General features: G+C 40.8%; 3 protein-coding genes across 4 annotated transcripts in view; 2 read left to right on the top strand and 1 right to left on the bottom strand.

Annotated features, from left to right (window-relative positions):
- Nucleotides 1-6,387, top strand: part of RSBN1L (round spermatid basic protein 1 like) — a 54,561-nt gene extending 48,174 nt beyond the window's left edge. For both annotated transcript variants that reach the window (XM_082489969.1, XM_082489968.1), the window contains 3 exons: nucleotides 251-418; nucleotides 5,076-5,184; nucleotides 5,276-6,387. In XM_082489969.1, the coding sequence (XP_082346095.1) occupies nucleotides 251-418; nucleotides 5,076-5,184; nucleotides 5,276-5,932 (934 nt within the window). In that variant the 3' untranslated portion in view covers nucleotides 5,933-6,387. The remainder of the gene's footprint in view (nucleotides 1-250; nucleotides 419-5,075; nucleotides 5,185-5,275) is intronic.
- An 8,583-nt stretch (nucleotides 6,388-14,970) lies between these two features.
- On the bottom strand, nucleotides 14,971-19,788 carry TMEM60 (transmembrane protein 60). Its single transcript, XM_082480896.1, has 2 exons — nucleotides 19,592-19,788; nucleotides 14,971-15,633 (listed from the first exon to the last, which is right to left on the bottom strand). Exon 2 carries the CDS (start codon nucleotides 15,589-15,591, stop codon nucleotides 15,187-15,189), a length of 405 nt encoding a protein of 134 aa, XP_082337022.1. The 5' UTR covers nucleotides 15,592-15,633; nucleotides 19,592-19,788; the 3' UTR covers nucleotides 14,971-15,186.
- Nucleotides 19,789-20,263: 475 nt separating this feature from the next.
- Nucleotides 20,264-20,976, top strand: part of PHTF2 (putative homeodomain transcription factor 2) — a 74,920-nt gene continuing 74,207 nt past the window's right edge. The window contains exon 1 of the mRNA XM_082498604.1: nucleotides 20,264-20,517. The gene's annotated coding sequence lies outside the window, so the exon portion shown is untranslated. The remainder of the gene's footprint in view (nucleotides 20,518-20,976) is intronic.

Genomic DNA, 20,976 nt, shown 5'->3' with positions numbered 1-20,976 from the left:
CTCTAACACTGCGGTGGTGTTTTTGTTTGGTTTTCTTTTCAATTGCATAGGTTTTCTCATTTTTTTTTACATAGCTTGTTATATTTTAAATTTGCCCCTCGTTATATTTTAAATTTGTCCTAAGTGTTACTGGTTTTCTCATTTGACTATATGTTCTCACTGAAGGGAGGAAAACAATGCTATTGGCTATGGTGGAAATCAGGTAATTAAGAGAAACTTCTATGTCACTAATATGTTTTTTCTTATACAGAACTACCAATGAAATAAAAAACTTGCAGTACCTACCTCGAACCAGTGAACCCCGTGAAATGCTATTTGAAGACCGGACACGAGCCCATGCAGATCACATAGGACAAGGTTTTGAACGCCAGACTACAGCTGCTGTGGGAGTATTGAAGGCTGTGCACTGTGGAGAGTGGTACGTGTTGATTGACTTATTCACCTATGTGTTTGAAAAATATTTGCCTGAATTTCTGTGTATAATTGGTAGAAGGAGCACAGAATAAGTTAATCTAGTATTAGAGATTTAATGGATACTTACCGGACTTGGTTTTTCCACCCCCTCTATCTCTATGCACTGGATGAGTTTGCCCTCTGCTAGATTGGGTACAGTTTAATAGCTATAATTGAGTTGCTGTAACTGAGTTTGTTAGATGTAAAAACACTTTTTGTTTTACTTTAAATAGTGCATATGGACTGACCTGAGTTTCTGCCTCAGAGGTACACATGTAGACCTCTTGGCAATTCTTTGTGTTGTCTGGAGATGAGCAGAGTTTTTATGCTGCTGCTTCAAAATCATGGCTGTTATCACTGATTTATTTATGGTAGATCACCTTGGAAGAATCCTCTAGAAGGCTGTGTGATTTTCTTTTTTTTTTTTTCCTTCTTTTTTTGGTGTTTGTCTTTGGAATTCCCATACGAGATTCAGGAAATTTAATGTATCTCATTTGAAGCTGTTTATGTTTTACCCAAATTAAAACCCCATAATCACATGGGCTTCCTGGCCCAGATGCAAGAAGCATTTTTCAGGGTCTTCTGACCTTGCTTTGGGAGAATGACCTTAGTTTTGGAGGTTACCTTTGCATACGTAAACACTAAAAACACGTTTTGCTTTTTATATCTGTCTAGAATTTGGAAGAGTTAATTTCCTTTGGATGCAATGGTGCAAATTTGTGTTACAGTGCATGAATTCATTAAGATAGAAAATTGAATAATTGCCGGTGGGAAAGAACTGGATTGTTAGATGTTAATGTGTTTTTATTTTGGGCGCTGAGGTTTTGTAGTTTATTTTCTCTTCAGGTTGATGATGGCTGGAGCATTAAACTTCCTGCTTGCTCTGTGAGAAGCTGGAGTGAATTAAGACTGAGCAATGGTAGCAGGGCAGGAGCTGAGATACTGTGTAGATCTGATTATTTTAAATTGTACTTTGCACATATGAGAGAGAGAGGCATTCAAACTTTTGTCCAAGAAAGTAAAAAAAAAAAAAACCAAACCAAAACAAACCAAAAAACCAAACAAACAACAAAAAGAACCCAAACAAAACCCAATCTCCACTGCCCAAACTTGCAAGGCTGTGGAAATTAATAAGAATTAAATAGATAGTAATTTACATATCTGTGGGAACTTCCCATTCTCACCCTGTACCTTCATAACAAGATGCTCTTCCCTTGGAAGTCATTATCTCTTCATTTACATTCTAAAAATAAGTTTTCTTGCTTTTCGTGCTTTTCGCATCTAAACCATCATTTCCTCTCATACATTGGAACTTGTGGAAAAGGGTGTCTATTCAACCTCCATTAAAACTCCTTTTAAATTTGAAAAAATGAATGGAATCAGTTAAAATAAAAACCTGTAAATATAAAAAGTGATCTGAAAATAGGCAAAACTGCCCAACAAACTTGAAAGTACTTCAGTTTGAAAATAAAATAGTATCAGCATTTCACTTTAGTGTAAGGACTGAAAATGTATCTCTTAATGCAGAATAAAAAATTTGGGACTGGCATATGTAGAGGAGGAAAACTCATAGCACAATCAAAATGATGTATTTCGAACTTTATTTGACCTCAGTGACATTAATTTCTCCTTTCGCTTTCCACTTTTTTGTATAATTTTGAAAAGCTACTTCACCGTACTTACATGAAGAGAACTAATCAGGACTTATGATAATGAAGCATCGTTAATTAATGTAACACATTAAAATAATTTCAGATATTAGCTCTACCGTAGTTTGTAAGCTGTGGGTAGATACAAAACTGAGAAGTCAGAGGTATTATTCTAGGGTTCTTTAGGGCACTGTGGTAGTAAACCCACACATTTTAGTGATGAGATACCATATATAAAATTCATATTTTCTTTGAGGAGAAAATAAAGTAATTCCTAGACTTGCTGAACTTTGTTAGTTTGTGTTCAGTTAGTATAAAAATTAATTTGGTGTGAAAAAAGCGCTTTGTAATCAAGAAGTTTCTGTAGATTTAAAATAGTGGGATTTATTTAATAGTTGGTAGGCATGAATGTTCGGTAGAATAACTGGTGTCTTTCAGAACAGACAGGAACAGAACTGTTGATAGACAAAAAGCAGCTTTTGGGGATAGAGGACAGAACTGGAAACAAAACATAGAAGAATAAAAGAATAATTTCTGCTTTCCCAAATATGACAGGCTCTTGATTTGAGACATTTTGTGAAAATTACTGGATAATGATCTTTTATTTCTGTGAATATTTACAAATTGGAGAAGAGCTCTGGCTATTGCTAGCAAACATTTTAAAGACTGCACTGCATTAAAGACTGCACTGCATTAAAGACTGCACTGCATTAAAGACTGCACTGCATTAAAGACTGCACTGCATTAAAGACTGCACTGCATTAAAGACTGCACTGCATTAAAGACTGCACTGCATTAAAGACTGCACTGCATTAAAGACTGCACTGCATTAAAGACATAAATGCTGGTGTTGTGATCATGCTGATTACTTAATGCATTTTTGTAGGTGATACCAAGCGTGCTTTAGTACTTAAGAAATGTCAGTGAAATTTTAAATTCTTGAAATTTCAAAGATTTTTACATGGGAAATTTGGGTGGGTTTTTACAGGGACAGCAAGAGACACTTCATGGCATTGTTTTTGGCAAAATTACACCCACTCTGTCTTGTACTGCACCAAGCAACTTTCAAGTTTGTGTTCCAAAGCATGAAAGTGTTGGTGCTTTTCTATATAATTGGAGGAATTTGTTATATATTGCCAGACTGCATGCATTAGGTCAGAAATATTCGTGGTGAAACATGTAATCTTGAATCTGTTTTGAGAAGTTAGAGCAGAGTCCAGCACTTCTGAAGAATGAGGTTAAAGAAAAATATTGTCAAAAATAGTCCTAGCAGTGCTCTCATAGGGACTTCAATGATTTTTTCTGAAGTCATCTTAGAGTTCTGTTTGGATTTAATGTCTTTTTGGACATCTAACTGAGCTATCCTTCTGCTATTTTGCTTCGGGGGGACCTCACCTAAACTTCAGGTTTTGCAAAATACAATCTCAAATTTATGCTAAATATCAGATTTGCAAATGCAGAATTAAAAGTGATGGGGCAATAATTTTTCTCTGTGTTTGGAAAAGGAATGTCGTGTTTTGTGATAGAATTGCAGTACAGATTTGGTAATGCATACTGTTGCACACATATATAGGGACTGAGAAAGGAATGATTTACAAAAAATAATTAACTATACTTTGTCCTGTATAATGTGTAAAACAGAGTAGACACTGCTGTGAAAACATTGCTTTGGATTGAAGTTCTGTTAGTATGGAAATATTCTTTGTATTTATTTTAATTCTTAACTTCATTTACAAATATTGTTAACTCCAGATGCGGATACCTACTATTAAAACCCCCCAAAACATAACTGCATTATAAAAAGTAGATTAATGTAGCTAATATTGCTTATGCGATTGTCTAGTGATGTTTCTGTAATCTTTTTGTTTTCATTGCTTAAATCCTTTCCGGGGTATATAGAGCAAAATATAGAGAGACATTTTAATCTTTGTAAAATTGAAAGTAAAATATGTGGACTGAAAATTCTCCCTAGCTGTAGTAGATCTGGGGTTTCAGTAGTAGATCTTTTTGGGTTTGTGTTACTTTTTTTCCCCCTGAAAATAGCCCCAAACTGGTTATTTTTTGTTTTATTGAGGTCACCACCTAAATAAAATAAACATGTCTCCAGTGAATCCGGGTGGTCCTGTTGGGGAGGCGGCAGGAGTGGGGCATGGGGCAGGTGGCACGGGAGGCAGAGGGACGCCCAAACATCCCTCAAAAAAACCCACTTGGAGCTTAGTTTTATATGTTTCCGTTGAAGAACTGAGTTTGGCTTTTTGTCTTTTGTTAGTTAATTCTAGATAATGTCTCACAAGGAATTATATAAATAGTGTGCATTTCTTTGGGGGAGATGTTGTGGGACAAGAGGTGAATTCTAATGGTTCAAATACAGAGACAAACCCTAATTCAGATTTTGCTCTTCTGTAGCGCTCTAGTGAGTACAAATAGGAATGTATTTTTAAGGGGTGTTTTGTGGAGGATGACAGTACTTGCTGCTTACTAGCATTGTGGCAGCTTAATGTAGATTCAGCTTTACTACTAAATCTGAACAAGGTGTTCGAGGCTAAGATACTAAGCAGTGTTTGCCATAACACTAGTCAGATCGCTGCATACTTTGAGGTACCTGATGGGTGTGTCATGTTAGAGCGTTGACAGAGTAAGCCCAATGTATCTGGGGGATCTGTCTTTCAGCATCAGGACATACAGAGGTCAATTAAAAATAAAAATTAAAAATAGTGAGTTTTGTTGACTATTCATTGCTGCTTTTACCACCACTTGTGAAGAAATTGTGGTTAATTCATTTAATCAGCTTAATGAGGTTGTGTTTGAGAATTATCCATTTTAGTCTACCTTTTTTCTACAAAATGCAGGTTATGCTAGTTGTTGTTTTGGTTTTTTTATCATTTGCTGTATCCTTGCCTGCAGATTTTCTTGACTATACGCTGTAGCATGTTAGTTCCAGCTTCTGACTGTGCAGTTCTTATTCTTCTGTAGGTCTGAGCAGCCTCGTATAACCAAAGACGTAATTTGTTTTCATGCTGAAGACTTCTTAGAGGTAGTTCAGCGAATGCAATTAGATTTGCATGAGCCTCCACTCTCACAGGTAAGCACGCTATGAACTGTTGATCAGGTGTCCTTTGAGTCCTAAATCAGAGTTTTCACTCCTCCCCTCTCCCCCTCTTTTCTTCCTTCAGTGTGTCCAGTGGGTTGATGATGCAAAACTTAATCAACTGCGAAGGGAAGGCATTCGATATGCCAGAATTCAGTTATTCGATAATGACATTTATTTTATCCCAAGGAATGTTGTGCACCAGTTTAAAACAGTTTCAGCTGTGTGCAGTTTGGCTTGGCACATCCGGCTCAAGCTATATCATTCAGAGGATGAACTTTCTCAAAATACAAATACTGTTGAAGCAGGGACCTCTGCAGACCCCAAGTCTTCGGTTATTGGACTTCAGACTGACAGCAGAATTTGTACGATAAGCAAAAATACCTCCGAAGACACCAAATTTTCAGATGCTCTGCAGACAAAGTATCTGCAGCAGGAATTTATGCCGATGAAACATGAACCTATTGCATCTCACCGAATAAAAGAAGAACCCATGAATGTTGATTTTGCTGAAAAGACAGTGGCACCTCATGACGTCGGGGGCCAGAATGTTCATACTAGGTTGGATCACGTTGAATTGACGGCATTTAAGTTGGAAATGGATTCAAAATTTGAACCTGGCAACAAGGACTTACAAGGCAAGTTATGCCCTGGGGGTCACATACATCCAGATGATACAAGACAACCTAGTTCATCATATCCCAAACTGCATGGACAAAGAGAGGATGATTTTTTGTGCTAAATTTGTATATATGGTTTTAAATTCCTTTTTAAACTTAATGATGTAATAATGTAAAGATTCATAAATTCTGTGAGGCAAGTTTGTGACTTGCCTTCGCATCTGTTACAGAAAATAGTTATGTAGCTTTGTAACATTCCTCAGTGCCTGTCCATAACTGTGAAGTATCAAAGCACTTAGGGCCAGATGCACTGTAAACACTGCAGGTTTAACATAAAGAAGTCTTTAAATAATTTTGAGTTTTAGGTTTTAGAGTAGAGCTGACATTTAACATATATATTTTTTGTAAGATGAGCCAGAATTCTTTTTGACAATTCCAGGCTTTTCCATAGAGCTTATTTATACCAATTTTTTCATTTTAAATGTGTCAGCACTGTAGTGTAAATATCTTTTTTAAAAATCTTTTTAGTGTGATTTATACTGAAATGTGAGCCGCTTAATAAAGGTTCATAATAACAGATTGGTTTTATTTTTGGGTCTGCAAAAAATAATTCAGTTAAACTGCCTCTCTAAATGGTTACATTTCTACCTGCACTAATGCATAGGATGCCCTTACGCCTTTGTGGGGTGAGGAGCTGTAGCAAACTGAGGTAGAGCTGAGGCATTCTTTGTAAATTGAGATTAGTCAGAATGCAAAATCAGTCCTCCCTTCACAGGATTCCTCACAGTTGCTCATTAAAGGCACTCCCCGAACTCTGTGCTCAGATGTTGATGTGGAACAGAGAGGCAAACCTTCCCCTGTTGTGGAGGGCGGTTGGACACCCACTGGGCTCCAGGAGCGCTACCAGTAACTGTGTGCATCTCAAATGAGCTGGTGCAAGGGAGCAAACACCCTTCTGTGCTTGCCTCTTTCCCCCTACTCAAGCCACAGTTAAGACAGTTCCATTTCACATTTAAAAAAACAAAACCAAAACCACAACCAACAACCACCCCCCTCAACTCATTTGAGTTATCTGACTAAAATTAGAACAAAGAATACTTAAATGGCTGCTTCCCAAGCTGTAAAGGCTTCAGATTTAGCAGTGACCTGTAATTCATGGTGACACATTTGGTTTTGGATTGCTCCCTATGCTGACAGTGCCAGGCAATAAAGATACTTGCCAGTGTGTCTAGTAGGAAGATTCCTCACAAGTCCCAGTTTGGAAGTGAGAATTGTTTCATTAAGGAAATACCGTGGCGTCCAAGTAAACTATTCTCCTCTCTCCCCACCTATGGAACGCTTCAGTTCTCTTAAGCTGTGTTCTAAGGGCAGAGGATTTCACAGCTAGCTAGCATCTGATGTGGTAATGGCAAAAACTCTGTCACTTAACTTATTTAATTCTTTGTGTAACATATTACTGTATAGTTCAAGCACATCTGAACGATGTTTCTTCTTCAGGTAGCTACAAATTAGCAGTAAACTGCCCTACAGCCTGTCCTTCTACTAAGTATTTAAAACTTAAAATCTTAGGCCTGTTATTTCCAAAGCCATCTCTAGCTCTGATTTTTTTTTTTGTTGTATTTTTCCCTATAACTTTCTGAAAGTTGTACATCCTTATGTACCCAGTTTATAACCTTTGATGCACTTAGTGATCACTTTGGCTTCATTTGTAGCAACACCTGATTTCCAGGTGATGTCTCATTCAGCTACCTGAGGCCCTTTTGTTGCAAACGTGTTTTGCTTATAGATTGTTAAAATTCAAAATGTTACTGTGTACTTACGCCCGGCACTAAAATCAACCATTTAATGCGTGAGTGCAGTGATTTGTTTAAATCTGAAATAGGTCTGTCAAGGAATTATTAATTAAATCAATATTTGAATTGCTAAACATTACTCTTATATAGCCATAATTACGTATTAGAGAAGCAATAGAAACATGAATCTCTTGTATGTGGCTAATATGTCCTTAAGTCTCACTGCTATTTTCTTTAATGCTGGCAAAGAGATTACTACCAGTTTTGCAGCCTCAGGGATCTTGCTTTCCCCTCATGCTGTGAGGGAATGATTCATGTGTGACAGGGTAAGTTATTACTCTAGCAGATTCTGATTTGAAAAATTAATTGGTTCATGTGAGAATTTGAGCCTTCCCGATTGTAGAAATGTGGTCTCAGCTCCCTTTGTGTTTTCTGAATTATCTGGAAACTTCCACCCGTAATCTCTTTGGCTTTATAAACATCCATACACAATTACGCAGCCTTCCATTCCCGTTCTCTGTGTCAGCCGTTGGAGAATAGTAAAAGAGAAGAGCTGTGGGTTGTAGTTTGCACCAAGCACACAGCTTTCCAAGTGGGTTGGCAAAAGGCTCCACCTTTATTAAAACTAGCCTTGCCACACACTGCTTTTTTTTTTATTATTTAAAAGAAACCCCAACTATTTAGTTTACTTTAAAAATAAAATATCTTACTTGTATGCTGGTGATATGTATGCTGATCATTCATTCTGATTCAAGTTGTTTTGGTTTTCTTTAAGTCTGTCAGACTTCAGTAGAGTATATACATCCCCCCTGACAGCAAACAAATTTTCTATGTCATAGGCCTTGTCCAGACTAAAAAATAAATCTTTGAAAATGGTTTAGCAAACATGACTTTACACTTAAGAGTAGAGCTTTGTTTCCTTTTGGAGACCTGCCCAGTGATCTTGGCTGGTACGGCCTCAAACTGCTGCTTAGGTGTGTCCTGGTTCTGAAATTTTGCTTCTAAACTGCCTACATCTTCAAACCCCCCCCTTTTTTTTTTTTAATCACTTTCAGAATTTTAAGATATTAACAAAAAGTGGCAGTTTTTGCAAGTTTTATGCATTCTTTACTTTTGATTTTTTTTTGAGACAGACTAGATTCTCACTTTTAGACGGAATTCCTTGCGGACATAATATAAACAATACTGGGATTACCAATGGCTGTCAGAACTCCCTTTGTATTCAAAGGTGTAAACAGTCTGGGTTGACTGGCTATATTAGTGTATACTTTTTACTTTGCCTTTTTTTAAAAAAAAAAAACAACAACAACAAACTTTTTGTCCTTTAGCTGTGGTGTCCTCATTTTGATGCGGTTGCTCTTTAAGAGGGGAGTACCTTTTCTGAGGATTTCAGCTCCCAAGTTGTTCCTTAGTCTGACAAAGGTCTTGCTTTGGTTTCTAGTGGTCCTGTGCTATAACCTTTATTCCTGCTGAGTACAACTTCATATTCAGACTTCTGCTTCAGCAATAAATCTTTCATGCCTTCTGATGTACTGAAACTAGTCTTTGCTTATTGCTTTTTTCCCCCTCCCTGGACTTCAGTTATGTATAAATATTTCTGTTATTTTGGCTGAAATCTCCAGTGTTTTAGTTGTCTCTCTTGGCCCTTCTTCTTCTGCAGATTGGAAAGATCTGCTTAAGGCCTGCTGCCTGTACTGCAATGGTCTTGACATCTGTGTGTTTGCAGTGGTGTTCCAGTTAATGACATGATGTGCAGAAATTTAGACATGTTTTCCTAGATATTGGTACCATATTTGTGGGTAGCAAAGAATTGCATTGTTACTGTCACTACCAATAGCTTTAAAGATGGTAGCTGCTTTTTTTTTTTTTTTTTTTAAATGACTGGATCTTATGCATTTCACTGGCAACTGACTTCATGTGTTACGTACAAGTGTTACTCAGTGTTGTGTCATCCCCCAGCCCTCCAAATGCCTGCAAATTGACTCTGAAACAGCATTTTCACTACAGGTACTGTTGGCATGCACGTTTTCCCTTCCTTGTTACTAGAGTGAATATTTCAATACTACTTTAACTGAAATATTAATTCTATCTAGTGTTAGAAATAAAGTATTATTTCAGAGGGTGATCATTTAAGTATTCATCTGTGAAAGAATTCCTTGGTGATAAATAAAATTGATTTTTAAGCAGATATACATGTGCACAGTAAATAAGTTGGCATTGCAAATGATGTAGGAAATGGAAACAAAGTAGCAGAGTGCTGTGAAACAGATCTGAACATTACAGATTTGGAAAATCGAGTAAGTCTTCCAAGAAACACAGGACTGGTATTCATTGATCAAAATGACTATTTTCTAATATTTGCATGTGAATAAGGATGCTGAATTGATTGAAATAAATCCATGTTTTCTCCATGCTCATTGGCAAAATAAACTGTTGTGAGATGGCAGACTACCTGACCCTACTGGGATGAAAACTACTAATTCTGACTGAGAACTTTGCAGGCTTCTCAAGTGTGATTTTATTCACTTTTTCTAGTGGTCAGGTATGTAGAGAAGCTTGTCTTTAGGCAGACCTACCTTACTGTGAAGGTCTACAAGTTGGAAATGGGAAGGACAAATTTCCACTGATCTGTGCTCTGCTGGGAATGACACTGAGAATGTTTGTTATCTTTGATTGTGAGTCACTCTGTTCAACTGATATTTTATTGCTTTCTCAAATGGATGAAATGCACTTTAAAAAATATATCAGTATAGCCTATTATACTATTATACTTTGTGCAGATCCCACTGAATTTGCAGCAGACATGGGAAAATTTGGGAAACTGAGTCCCATCAGTCAGTCATTTCATTTTTCTTAGAAATACAAATTATTTTGTGTTCTGTTCAGAAGCAGTGATTCACTTCACAATATCTAGGTTGCTATTTTTATTAGAATCATCAGGGATGATATTGACTTTGCAAATTTAGTGTAATATATTCTAACCAGTGTTTTTCTCTGTGCTATGATGCTAATATTTCCTCTGCTTAGGAGCGTGCTGTACTTGAGTGCCAGCTAAACATTGATCTTCTCGTGTTCTGGTCATGCTGATAGATGAGCCTACTGATAAGGGCATTAGTCCAAAATACTCCTTTAATATTTGGTGTACAGTTATAATAATCTGATACAAACATTGATTAAAACAGCAGTTTAAACTTCTATTTTTATCAAGTTTGATTTTTCAATAACTATTTCGATATTATGTTTTCTTTTACCAATTAATTTCCAGTCTGCCTGAATGAAAGTGCAATGTTTGGTGGAGCTTAGGCCTGTGTTTTAAGGACTATGCTTTTTATGCAGGTTTTTTATCTGGTTGTATTGAGACAAAATAGGGCAGTTAGCTGAGAAAGCTCTTCCCAAAGTGTCTCAAGAAGAAGACAACCTTGAGAATTAGGCTCTGCGTGGAAGACTGATGTAATGCAAGTCCAGACTGCTGAAACTATATCCTATGCATGCAATAACTGTCTGTCTAGTTGACGCAGTTGAGAGCTTTTGTTAATCTCAGAAATGAAATTTTTAGACTAAAACACATCTTCTAGCAGTGATTTCTTTATAAACCTCAAAAGAAACACTGGGATAAAAACTACCACAGATAAACTCAGCTTGGGTTCTCATTTCTTCCCTGTTTCTTGCTTTTACACTGCTGTTCTGTGCTGTATGATGACTTTCCTTACGTTCGCCTCCTTGTGATGTTGGTTTTGTTAGAAAAGGCAGACCAAATGAAATAGCATTACTGAGTTGCAGATTTCTCTACTCTTTATCCACCTTCCGAATACAGCCAGAAAATGTTGAATTAATATTAAATAGGTAACACCTAATGTTGTTAGAATTCTGAGTTTCTGGGACACTGATAAATTACATACATTCAGGTTAAAGTTTGTTGAAGGTGGGGATGTAAATGTCACATAATTGTATTTTTCAAGTATTAAAAGAACAGAAACCTGGATACTAGCCTAAAATGGTGACAAATCAAGAAAAGCAGTATGAATAGGTAATTTAAAATTTTAGTTTCATGACCTTTCCCACATTTGCATTCTCCTTAATTAGAGACAATTAGATACTCACCTGTAATGCATACTGAAGTGTTCAAGCTTGTATAAATGATTTGAAGAGAAATAAATGATGTAGAATATATATCTCCATATACGACATATCATCAATATATTATGTATGTAGATAAATATTTTCAGTTTCATTTCATAATAGCAAGTTTTTGAGTTGCATTTTAAAACAAAGCTGCTGAAGGCAGAGTTCTCCCTTCTGCGCCCTGCATCAGCTGCTGCAGGTATGTGAGAGGAGATGCCCTCTCCTGCTCTGGGTACATGCGTCGTGTCCTGCTGCCTGTTTCTGGCAAATCAGAATGAGCCATTTCAGCATCAACTTCCCATTTTCCCTGCCAGCTTCATCAAATCTGCTTTTCACTCAGTTAGTTCTATTTAATGAAGATCAGTCGATCAGTCTGTAGATTTAAGAAAAAATGTGAGGAGAGCTCATTCTCTTTCAAGGCTGTGAACGGGGTAATTATGAATAGCAGTAATTCCTGCAACAGCTTCTGGCCAGAGTGGGCTACAGTGCAGTTTGTATCATAAATCTTTTTAAATGACATTCTGATATCACAAAAAAATGAGACTGCGTATACAAAGATGTCATCAGCACAGTTTAGGTCAGTTAAATCTGATACTATGTCAAAAGCAATACTCCTTTTATCAGAGTATCTCTGTAAGGGCTGGAACTTCCAAAGTTGAGTGCTTCCAAAGGGCTGTGTTCTAAAAACCTCTTGTGCTAAAGGAAGAACATCAATTTGTGTGTGACTTCTGTAGGACAACATAAATAAATTCAGCATTCAAAATCACCACCATTTATTTCAAGGTTTGTAAACTTTTTTTTTTTTTTTTTTTTTTTTTGGGGCGGGGGGGGGGGGAATAGCCAAACCCACAACCAAAACACTGAAATGTTGATCATCTATTGAATTAGAGGCAGCAATTAAAAGGAGATTTGGAACAACCGTTTTCAATTCTAGTTAATTACAGATGCCAAACTTTCAGATAATTGTTACATCTGTGGAATTGCAGGGGTTTATTAAGGGGGCAGTCACCATTTGTTGGCCCATCTTGCTAATAATATACTAAGTCCTTCTGAGGCTAGTTCCTATTCTCCCATTGCTTGTTGTGTTAAGTTATAACGATCTGTTAGCATCAGCAGCTTGACTGAGGGAAGCTGCTCTGCTCTTCTTAGCACTGTGGGGTTTTTGGCATGGTGTGAACAAAGCTTTTTTGCTTTTTATTCTGTGACAATCATCAGATGGGGAAGGACTATAGGTGCTCGGTTTTATGCTTGGTGCCATAACATACCAAATGGCCATGAGCGTGTGTGTGTATATTTGTCTTGTCTAAAGTGCTCAAATGCTTGAGATGTAATTCCATCCACGTTTGTTAAGTGGTTCATAAAAGTTTACCTTAATTGGAGGTAGGTCTTTTGACACTTTTTCTTCTCTGTAAATTTTTAAAGCATCCAGTAAAAATTGGACATGAGGTCTAGCTTGCGTGCCGTGGGACATACCTGGAATATTCCACCCCAGGAAGCTCAGTGACCCTCATTTCCCTTTGATAGAACTGGAGAACTGTGTAAGCGACCTAAACTGGATGTACAAATTAAGCTTATTCTCTATACTGTATATACCCACACATAAACTTACATGTAGCATGTGTATGTGCATCTCCTACATTCAGCAGGCCCAAGAGCATGTACTGAGATGGACACTCTTCCCTTTCCCCTAGTATTTAGCTAATCCTAACCATTTTCACTTAAAAAATCCCAAAGCTGGTAAAGGAAAAGCCAGTTCTTCACAGGAACCCTGTATGAGTGGGGAAAAAGTCAAACACAGAGCAGAGCAGGGGCCTTCCAGGAAGTATTTTGCACAACTAAGTAGGGCATAGATACACCTCCCAAAAGAAACTGTTCCAAATATGCGCTGAGGGAAAAGAGATTTCTAAATGGTAGTTTCAGCTCCTCATAAATTAGATGATGCTGAGTGCATGGATTTGCTTAGTAAAAGTTGATGCATTATTTTTATTATAATAAAGGTGTTATGAATTTTGCATTTTTTTAAGAGCTAATGATTCGAAAGATTATTTTTGCATCTCTTTATTGTCATTTCTTGGTTTCTCCTTTAGCAAGGTAGGACAGTCAATGACTCTGAAGCAAACATAACTTCATTTCTTCCTAAAGATCATTTGTTACCTAATGTTCTGAATAGAGATCCATTGCCTTAGAATGGAACAGGACCTTTTCCTAGATAGAGCCTCCAACAATACAGTTCCCGTGTTATTTATGCTCATGTCTATGTGATTGAACAGCACACAACAGGAAGATTATTTTTTTATGGTCAAGTACAGTTGAATGTACATAATTAAAATTTTATTTGTGAGACACTTTGATCTCGTCACCTCCTGTTACCTTAAGACTGTTCTTCCTGGGCTCTTTTCATTCACTAGACATTCTTTTGTACCTAGGAATTGTAAATGGATCAGTATCTTCAGCACACGTTAATAGCGTCCTAGAAAACTTCTACATTTGAATTTGGTGTTATTGTAGCTCCTGGAAGAGCACTTTCAGTCCACAAAATACACTTATGGTTCCAGCTCTCCCCAGAAGTCCCATTTATTGCATTTGTTACTTGAAAAAGTTCATTTATTCACATCTGAGTTTGCCCATACTCCCTAAAGCCAGGCCTTCACTCCCAGAGACTTGAATACACTGGGGTATTAAAAAACATCTTCCTCTCTGAAGTACCACTCCTTGCACATACAAAAGCATTGCAAAACTCGCCCTGTGGCTTCAGTCTTTTACTTTCCAAGTGAGAAATCACCAGTGCAGTAATCACCGTTGTCTACCTCTCTTCTGGATCTTGGACTGCTGGCACAGTTCAGCTACTCGCCTTTTTTCCCTAGGTAAACATACTGGTTATTGTCTATTTCAGCAGCTTAAAAAAAAAAAAGTGCTTATTTTTAGTCTTTCAGCTGGAGGTGGATTCTCACAGTCAAAAAGAAAATGCTGAGTCACTTTATTCCTTTTTTTATTTTGCTCTTATTTGGCAGCTATCAGTTGTTACTGATTCTTAAAACAAGTTTAGCACGCTATAGAAGTGGCTAGTAAGTAGTTATTTCTTAAGTGACAGCATAAGTAGTAGTCCTCTTTCCAAGGATTACCCCACATGCTGAGTACTCTGGGGTAGAATATTTGTGGTTCCTTTGAGATGTTCTACTTGCATGTGAAGAACTGTATCTTCCTCTATGTAACTAATAATAATAATAATATTAGAACAGTTTATGTTGAACAAATACTTTTATTTACAAGAGCGTATGTGACAGTTTTAAAATAAAAAAATGGAACAAGTCTACTTTCAGTCTTCAGACTGGCTTAGATAAAGTCTCCAGCTCAATTCATTTCTTATTTGGCGCTCTAATTTGGAGATCAAGTTTATGGAAAAACAATAACAATCTAGTAACTTGGTACCAATCTCAGTGTTGAAAACCACGCAGTATAGCTTAGTCTCTTCGTACGTAGAAGATGTTGTATCCAAGTTCAACCATACCCCCAATAAGCAAGGCCCACAAAGGGATAAATACATAGGCTAGTTTCATCGTAGTAAATCGTTGCAGTTTAGCACAGAGGGCAAGGCAGAAGGCCAATTTAAGTAGCATTGCAATGAGATACCAAGCTTTTTTCTTGATGTTTTGGGAGCCATTGCGAGGGTCGAAGCCAGACTTGCAACGTCCAGCCATTTTTACAATTAACATAACTAGAAGAATAGTATCAAATATCCAGACTGGAATAAAAATGAGGAACCAGTTCCATGGTGCTTTCTCATCCAACTTCAGCACCAGCATGATTAGGAAGAGTAACGTAAAAAGCCATGTCAGTAGTACTCTTTGCGCCAGGGACATTCTCATTTAAACAGCTTTAAGAGGAAGTCTTTCACTGTCAGCAACAACCTAACAAAACAAAAGAGGGGGAGGGGGGCATCAAAAGATGTCACTGCACAACCATCAGGCACATTCCTTAAAAAGGAGACAACTTCTTGTCCTTGCTTTCCCACCCCTTCTAACCTCACCTACATACCGCTTCCTAGCGTTTCTTTTGATGACCGTTCTCAGCAAAGCACTCTGTTTTGGTCCTGTCCACCATGCAATTTAAATGCCTTAAGTCAGCTGTGTCAACTGCCTTGATCTAAATTTGTTCTGTGAAACAATTTATGCTTTAATCCTAAACTAGCTGTCAAACTCGTTTAGGGATTTTTGTATGCTAAGAACATGTTTAAATCCATTTTCCTCCAGTACTGAGGCACTCAATAGTTAACACTTGAAAATAAACCTAACAATTCTCTATAACAAAATAATCACAGTAAAATGTAAACCAACTAACAAGCACAAATAACAAACCATCTGAAAGATCCTGTAGCCTGCAGAGCTGCAGCTGAAATGACCCAGGCTGAAATGGAGCCACTAAGCACCACTACCACTTTCTGTCAAGCAGCAATCTTAACACTAGTAGAAGCTAGGGGTAATGTTTACTTTCTGGCAGGTATCTAAAGTACACAGACACTGGCTGACAGAAACACTATTTAGGTTTATTGGCTTGGTAATATATTTAAATTTCTATGTAGTCATGATGAAAGAAAACCAAAGACGTGCATCTGCCACTACAGTCATAAAAGTTAGTTTTTGTATTTCTAACTGAAAGGCTTTTACCACTGCATCTGCCAGAAGGTTTTCACTGCAAGTAAGAAAGCAGGGGTGAGAAGAACTATGATCTTCCTGAAGATGTCATGCTATAGAGAATGACAATTAATATATAGCAGTGAAACAGTGCTGAAATAGATTTCTTTAAAATTTCTAAAAATCTCAAATTTTTAAAATAATTATTCCCCTTTAGAACACTCATATTCTTTCACTTGAAGTAAGAAACTGAGCTTTGATTTGTTCCAGATTACAAAAACATTTAAATTGCTGAAAGTGAGATGATGTGTTCTGAAGCATCTAATCCTCACCACCAGATGCTGTGAGGGAAGGACAAGACCTGCTTCCCCTGCCTCCTCAGTGACTGGCCACGAGCTGCTGCTGCTGCCTCTGTCTTATTACTGATGCTCACAAGATCACTCCATTAAGCCTATTAAAATCACTGAACAAGCAGAAATCTATTAGCATCTTTTTGTTTTTAACCGAGTTGGTTCAACTTCCTAATCTGGCAAAAAACTTACTTTGTGCTCAGATAAGCACTGGAACCAGGAGGAAGGAAGTAAAAGCTGCTGGCTTAACTAGTTAGGAGTTGACCTGCTACATTAGAGCTAGGAGATAACACTTTTTGTACACCGCTAAAGTTATCCTACAATTTAAATCTGTATCTTCTGATACAGATTTTACAGATTCTGATACAGACATACTTTTTTTGCTCAGTCTGGGTTTGAAGTTTCAATGGATGTTATTTAATGGATAGTAGTGGGATTTCTCTTAAGGAAGAAATCCTGTTTAGCTTAAAGTAATCTACACTGGAGTTACTGTCAGTGCATCCCCTCCCTCGTGTGACTGACTCACAGCAGGCCAGTTCCTTGAGCTGTTTAAAATACGGTATTTATAGTTTGCTTTTTGCTGTCTCAGTTCTGCTCAGATCACCAAAGGGTCTGGTGAAAGCCAGTCTCTGGCAGGGTGGACACGACACCCGCTCCTTAGGGAAGGGGTAAAGCTTAGCAGTGACACTCATCATAAGAGTTAATAGCTAAGTAGACAGAAAAAAAAACAATGGAGAAGGTTTAGATGACATTGCTCTTTTCGGATTATAGAAACATACCTAAACCAGCTGGCAGGTGCTGAAGATTACAGAACAATTAAATATGACCTGCCTGAAGTATTTCCAGTATTTTGAAAACATTCCAAATATTCTCAAGTGCAAGTCTGTGGCTAAAGTGAAGAGAGTAGTATTTTGAAACAAAGTTTCAACATTCCTTTCATAAGAATGTTTTTGAATACTAAGTTTAAAAATCAATGCTACAGGCCCTACAAGACAGAGAATCTTACTAGCAAACAGGAGAAAGCAGAAACCAAAGAAACAGACTGGAAACTTAGGCCTGAAAGGGAAAAAGGGAATTCAACACTGCTGGAAGTATCAGGTTATCAGATACCCAGAGAAGGTGCTATCAACTGTCTCTGGAAGAAATTGAAAGCTACTGAAGATGCTTTAGATGGGGCTACTCAATTTGAAGGTTGCTCACTTGATGAAAAGATTTTCAGTTTTCCTAAGTGTTCAGAACCACTTTATAACAATTCTAAAAAGCACAGGCAGAAAACTCAGCGTGGGACCTTACACTGCCTTTCTTTGACCTAATTAAGACATGTAATGGCAAGATTGCGCAGGCCTGCAAGGCTCGATTCAATTTTAGAGGCTTCTTTTGATGAAAACTCAAGAAAATCCAAGTGTATTTTTGACATCTTATAGTCCTATAGTCCAAGTAAAGGAAGCTACCAAATTTTAAAGACTGACAGCTGGGGATACAGCTGACATAATGATGAAGGGTTTGATTACATGGAGCACTTGATCGCCTCTCATTAAGAAAGAAAGGAGATTATCAGCTAGAGGCCAGCTATCACAGCAAGAATGTTAACACTGGAAAAAGGATGCAGATATGGTACAAGTCTGAACTAGCTCTTCTGTGAAAACGCCAAAGGAACATTAAAGCCAGAGTGTAGAAATAAAGAAAAGCTCTCAACTCCTTATAGGACTCCTGTAATTAGTAGGAAGTGAAAGTTTTCAGTAATGAGAAACACTATCTAAAGTAGCATTACTGACCTTGGTGGGATGATCTACATAATTATAATATTAAGATAGCTAATTATATTCTTTTTAGAAGGAAAAAATAGAGAGAAACTTACATGTGACATTCAGCTCAATATTAATGATAACGTAGGTCTATAAGCTCAAATTTAAGCCTTGAACATCGCCTAACAGAGTTGAGAAAGTGATATTATATTGAAACCAAATTAAATAGTACTCTAGCTTGATTAAAAGCCGATTCAGTAGAAATGAGTAGTTTAACACCTAGAAAGCAATATCGCAGTAGCCCCATTTTAAAACCACTTTTAAACTAGTCCGATGTGAATACAGGTGAGGTATTCACAAACTGCCCGTGCAATCAGTGCATTCTTAGTTCAGGTAGTCTATGGAGATATAAAAGTGCAAAAAAAGGCAAACTACAACATCCCCTTAACTGGGGAGCGCTTGGTTTACCGTTTTTCAGCGAAACGGTAATTTAAGAGTCTTTGAAACTCCCGAGTGCTGAATTTGGCTGAAAAAAAAATATATTAAAATTCAGAAACTATTTAGAGGAACAGAAGAAAGAAACCGGCAAACCAAGGCAGGGTGCCGGGCTCAGCAAAGCCTGCCACGGCATTTGACAGACCCCGCCGCGCCCTGAGGCGGACCGGCCGCCTCCAGCACGGGCCCGGCCCGGTCACGGCCGCTGCCCTCCGACATTCCCGCCCGCCGCCCCGGGGGGTGTCGGGGTCGGCCCGGCGCTCGCCGCCCCGGCCGGCGGCAGCGTCTCGGGGAGCCCGGGCCGGACCCCGCGGGGCTGCGGCCGGACGAGCAGGGTAGGGAAGGGCAGGGCCGAGCCCGCAGCCCCGCGGGCGGGTCAGGCCGCCCGCCTCTCCCCCCACCCCGCTTCCTCGGCCGCCCCCGGGCCGCCCGGCCTCCTCCGCATCCCCGCTCCAGCCTTCCCTGCCGGCCCGCCGCCTCCCTCCATTCCTCCCGCGGCCGAGCCGGCCCTCTCCCGAGGCTCCCCCGGAGAGGCGCCGCTTGCCCCCGCCGCGGCAGAGGCCCCGTCTGCCGGAGAAAGGACAGGCCCGGCACGGGACCCCGAGGTGGAAGCCCCCTTCCCCCGCTCCCTTCCCCGCCACCTACCGCAGGGGCCAGGGCCGCCCTGCGCCGCTGCCGCCCTCGCACGGACCCGCCGCCGCCTCCCCGCGCAGGGTCTCGGCGCATCCCCCTTCCACCCGGCTACACGGGACCAGACGCGCAGGTGAGGGGGCGGCCGGGCTCTCCCCGCCTGCTCCTCCACAGGAAACCGACCACCTTCCTCACCCGCCTCCCCGCGCCTGGCTATTGGGCAGCGGGGACGCACGTCCTACCGCCCCCCGCTGTCATTGGGTAGCGGTGATGTCGCTCAAGTTAATCCCCGCCCCCAGCTACTCGGTCGTGGCGACGCCCCTCAAGGTCAGCCAACCCCCTCACGGCCGGCGGCCGTTCACTCTTGAGCCCACCCCCCCTCCATTTTCTTTGTCGCCAAATCGTGCAGGAGGCTGTCTGTCACACCGGCCCCTCCCCTCCCCTGGGGGATGTCCGTCAAGCACAGCCCCACCTCCCTCCCTCTCTCGTTGGATAGTGACGTCGCCAGTCACCTGTCGGCCCCACCCCCGCAGGCGGAGGAGGTCCTATTGGCTACCGACCTGCGCCTGGCCCCGCCCTCTCCGCGGCGGCGCGCGCGCCCGAGTGGCGGCGGCGGCAGCAACAGCGCGCCACCCGAGAGGGCGCGCGCCTTCTCATCCTCCTCCCCCCCCTCCCCTTCCTCCCCTCTTCCAAGCTGTTGCCTCGCGCGCGCCCGCCCGCCCGCCTCTTCGTCGTCTCGCGCTCCCCTCGCCGCTGTTGTCTGCGGCGCGCGCCGGCCCGCTCCGCCGCCTCACCGCGGCAACCGGGCGACCGGTGAGGTCGGGACCCGCCTCGGTTAGCGGGGGAGGAGGAGGAGGAGGAGGAGGAAGAAGAAGACGAAGAAGAAGAAGAAGAAGAAGAAGAAGAAGAAGGGGGGCGCCAACTTCCAGGCGCGGCTTGGGGTAAGGGGCCGACCGGTTCGGTGGGGGCGAGGCGGCTGGAGCGGCTCCGGTGGAGGCGGGGGGTGCCCGCTCGGTGAGGGGTGACAGGGCGGGGGGGTGCCCGGTTGTGTGGGGCGGTACGCGCATCCCCGGCGGGGCGCGGCGGCGGGCCGGCGGCGCGCCCCCCCCCCCGGTGTGAAACCTGACCGGGGGAAAGGCGGGAGACCCGCGGCCTCCGCGGCGCCGAGGTCCCCTTCAGGCGGGAGCTAGCGCGGGTGCCCGCGGCGCCCCCCCCCCCGCCCCCGGGCCCTTCCCGCCGTGGCGGTGGAGGTGTGAGGGGGGAGGGGGGGGCCTTCCCGCCACGCGTGTCACCGCCTGAGGAGGGGGCTGCGCTGTCTTGAGAGAGCCTTCGGTAACCGGGCTTGTTGGCCTCCTATGGCTAAGTTTATTGTGGGCGGTAGGCGTTCAGTTACGCGTTCA

Source organism: Vanellus vanellus (genome assembly GCF_965231255.1).
Source record: "Vanellus vanellus genome assembly, chromosome: 1".
Taxonomy (NCBI): domain Eukaryota; kingdom Metazoa; phylum Chordata; class Aves; order Charadriiformes; family Charadriidae; genus Vanellus; species Vanellus vanellus.
This window is presented reverse-complemented; position numbering and strand designations above follow the sequence as displayed.

Bases quoted from the DNA above. Each gene is read 5' to 3' on its own strand.
- TMEM60 (XM_082480896.1), bottom strand. From the start codon at position 15,591: ATGAGAATGTCCCTGGCGCAAAGAGTACTACTGACATGGCTTTTTACG.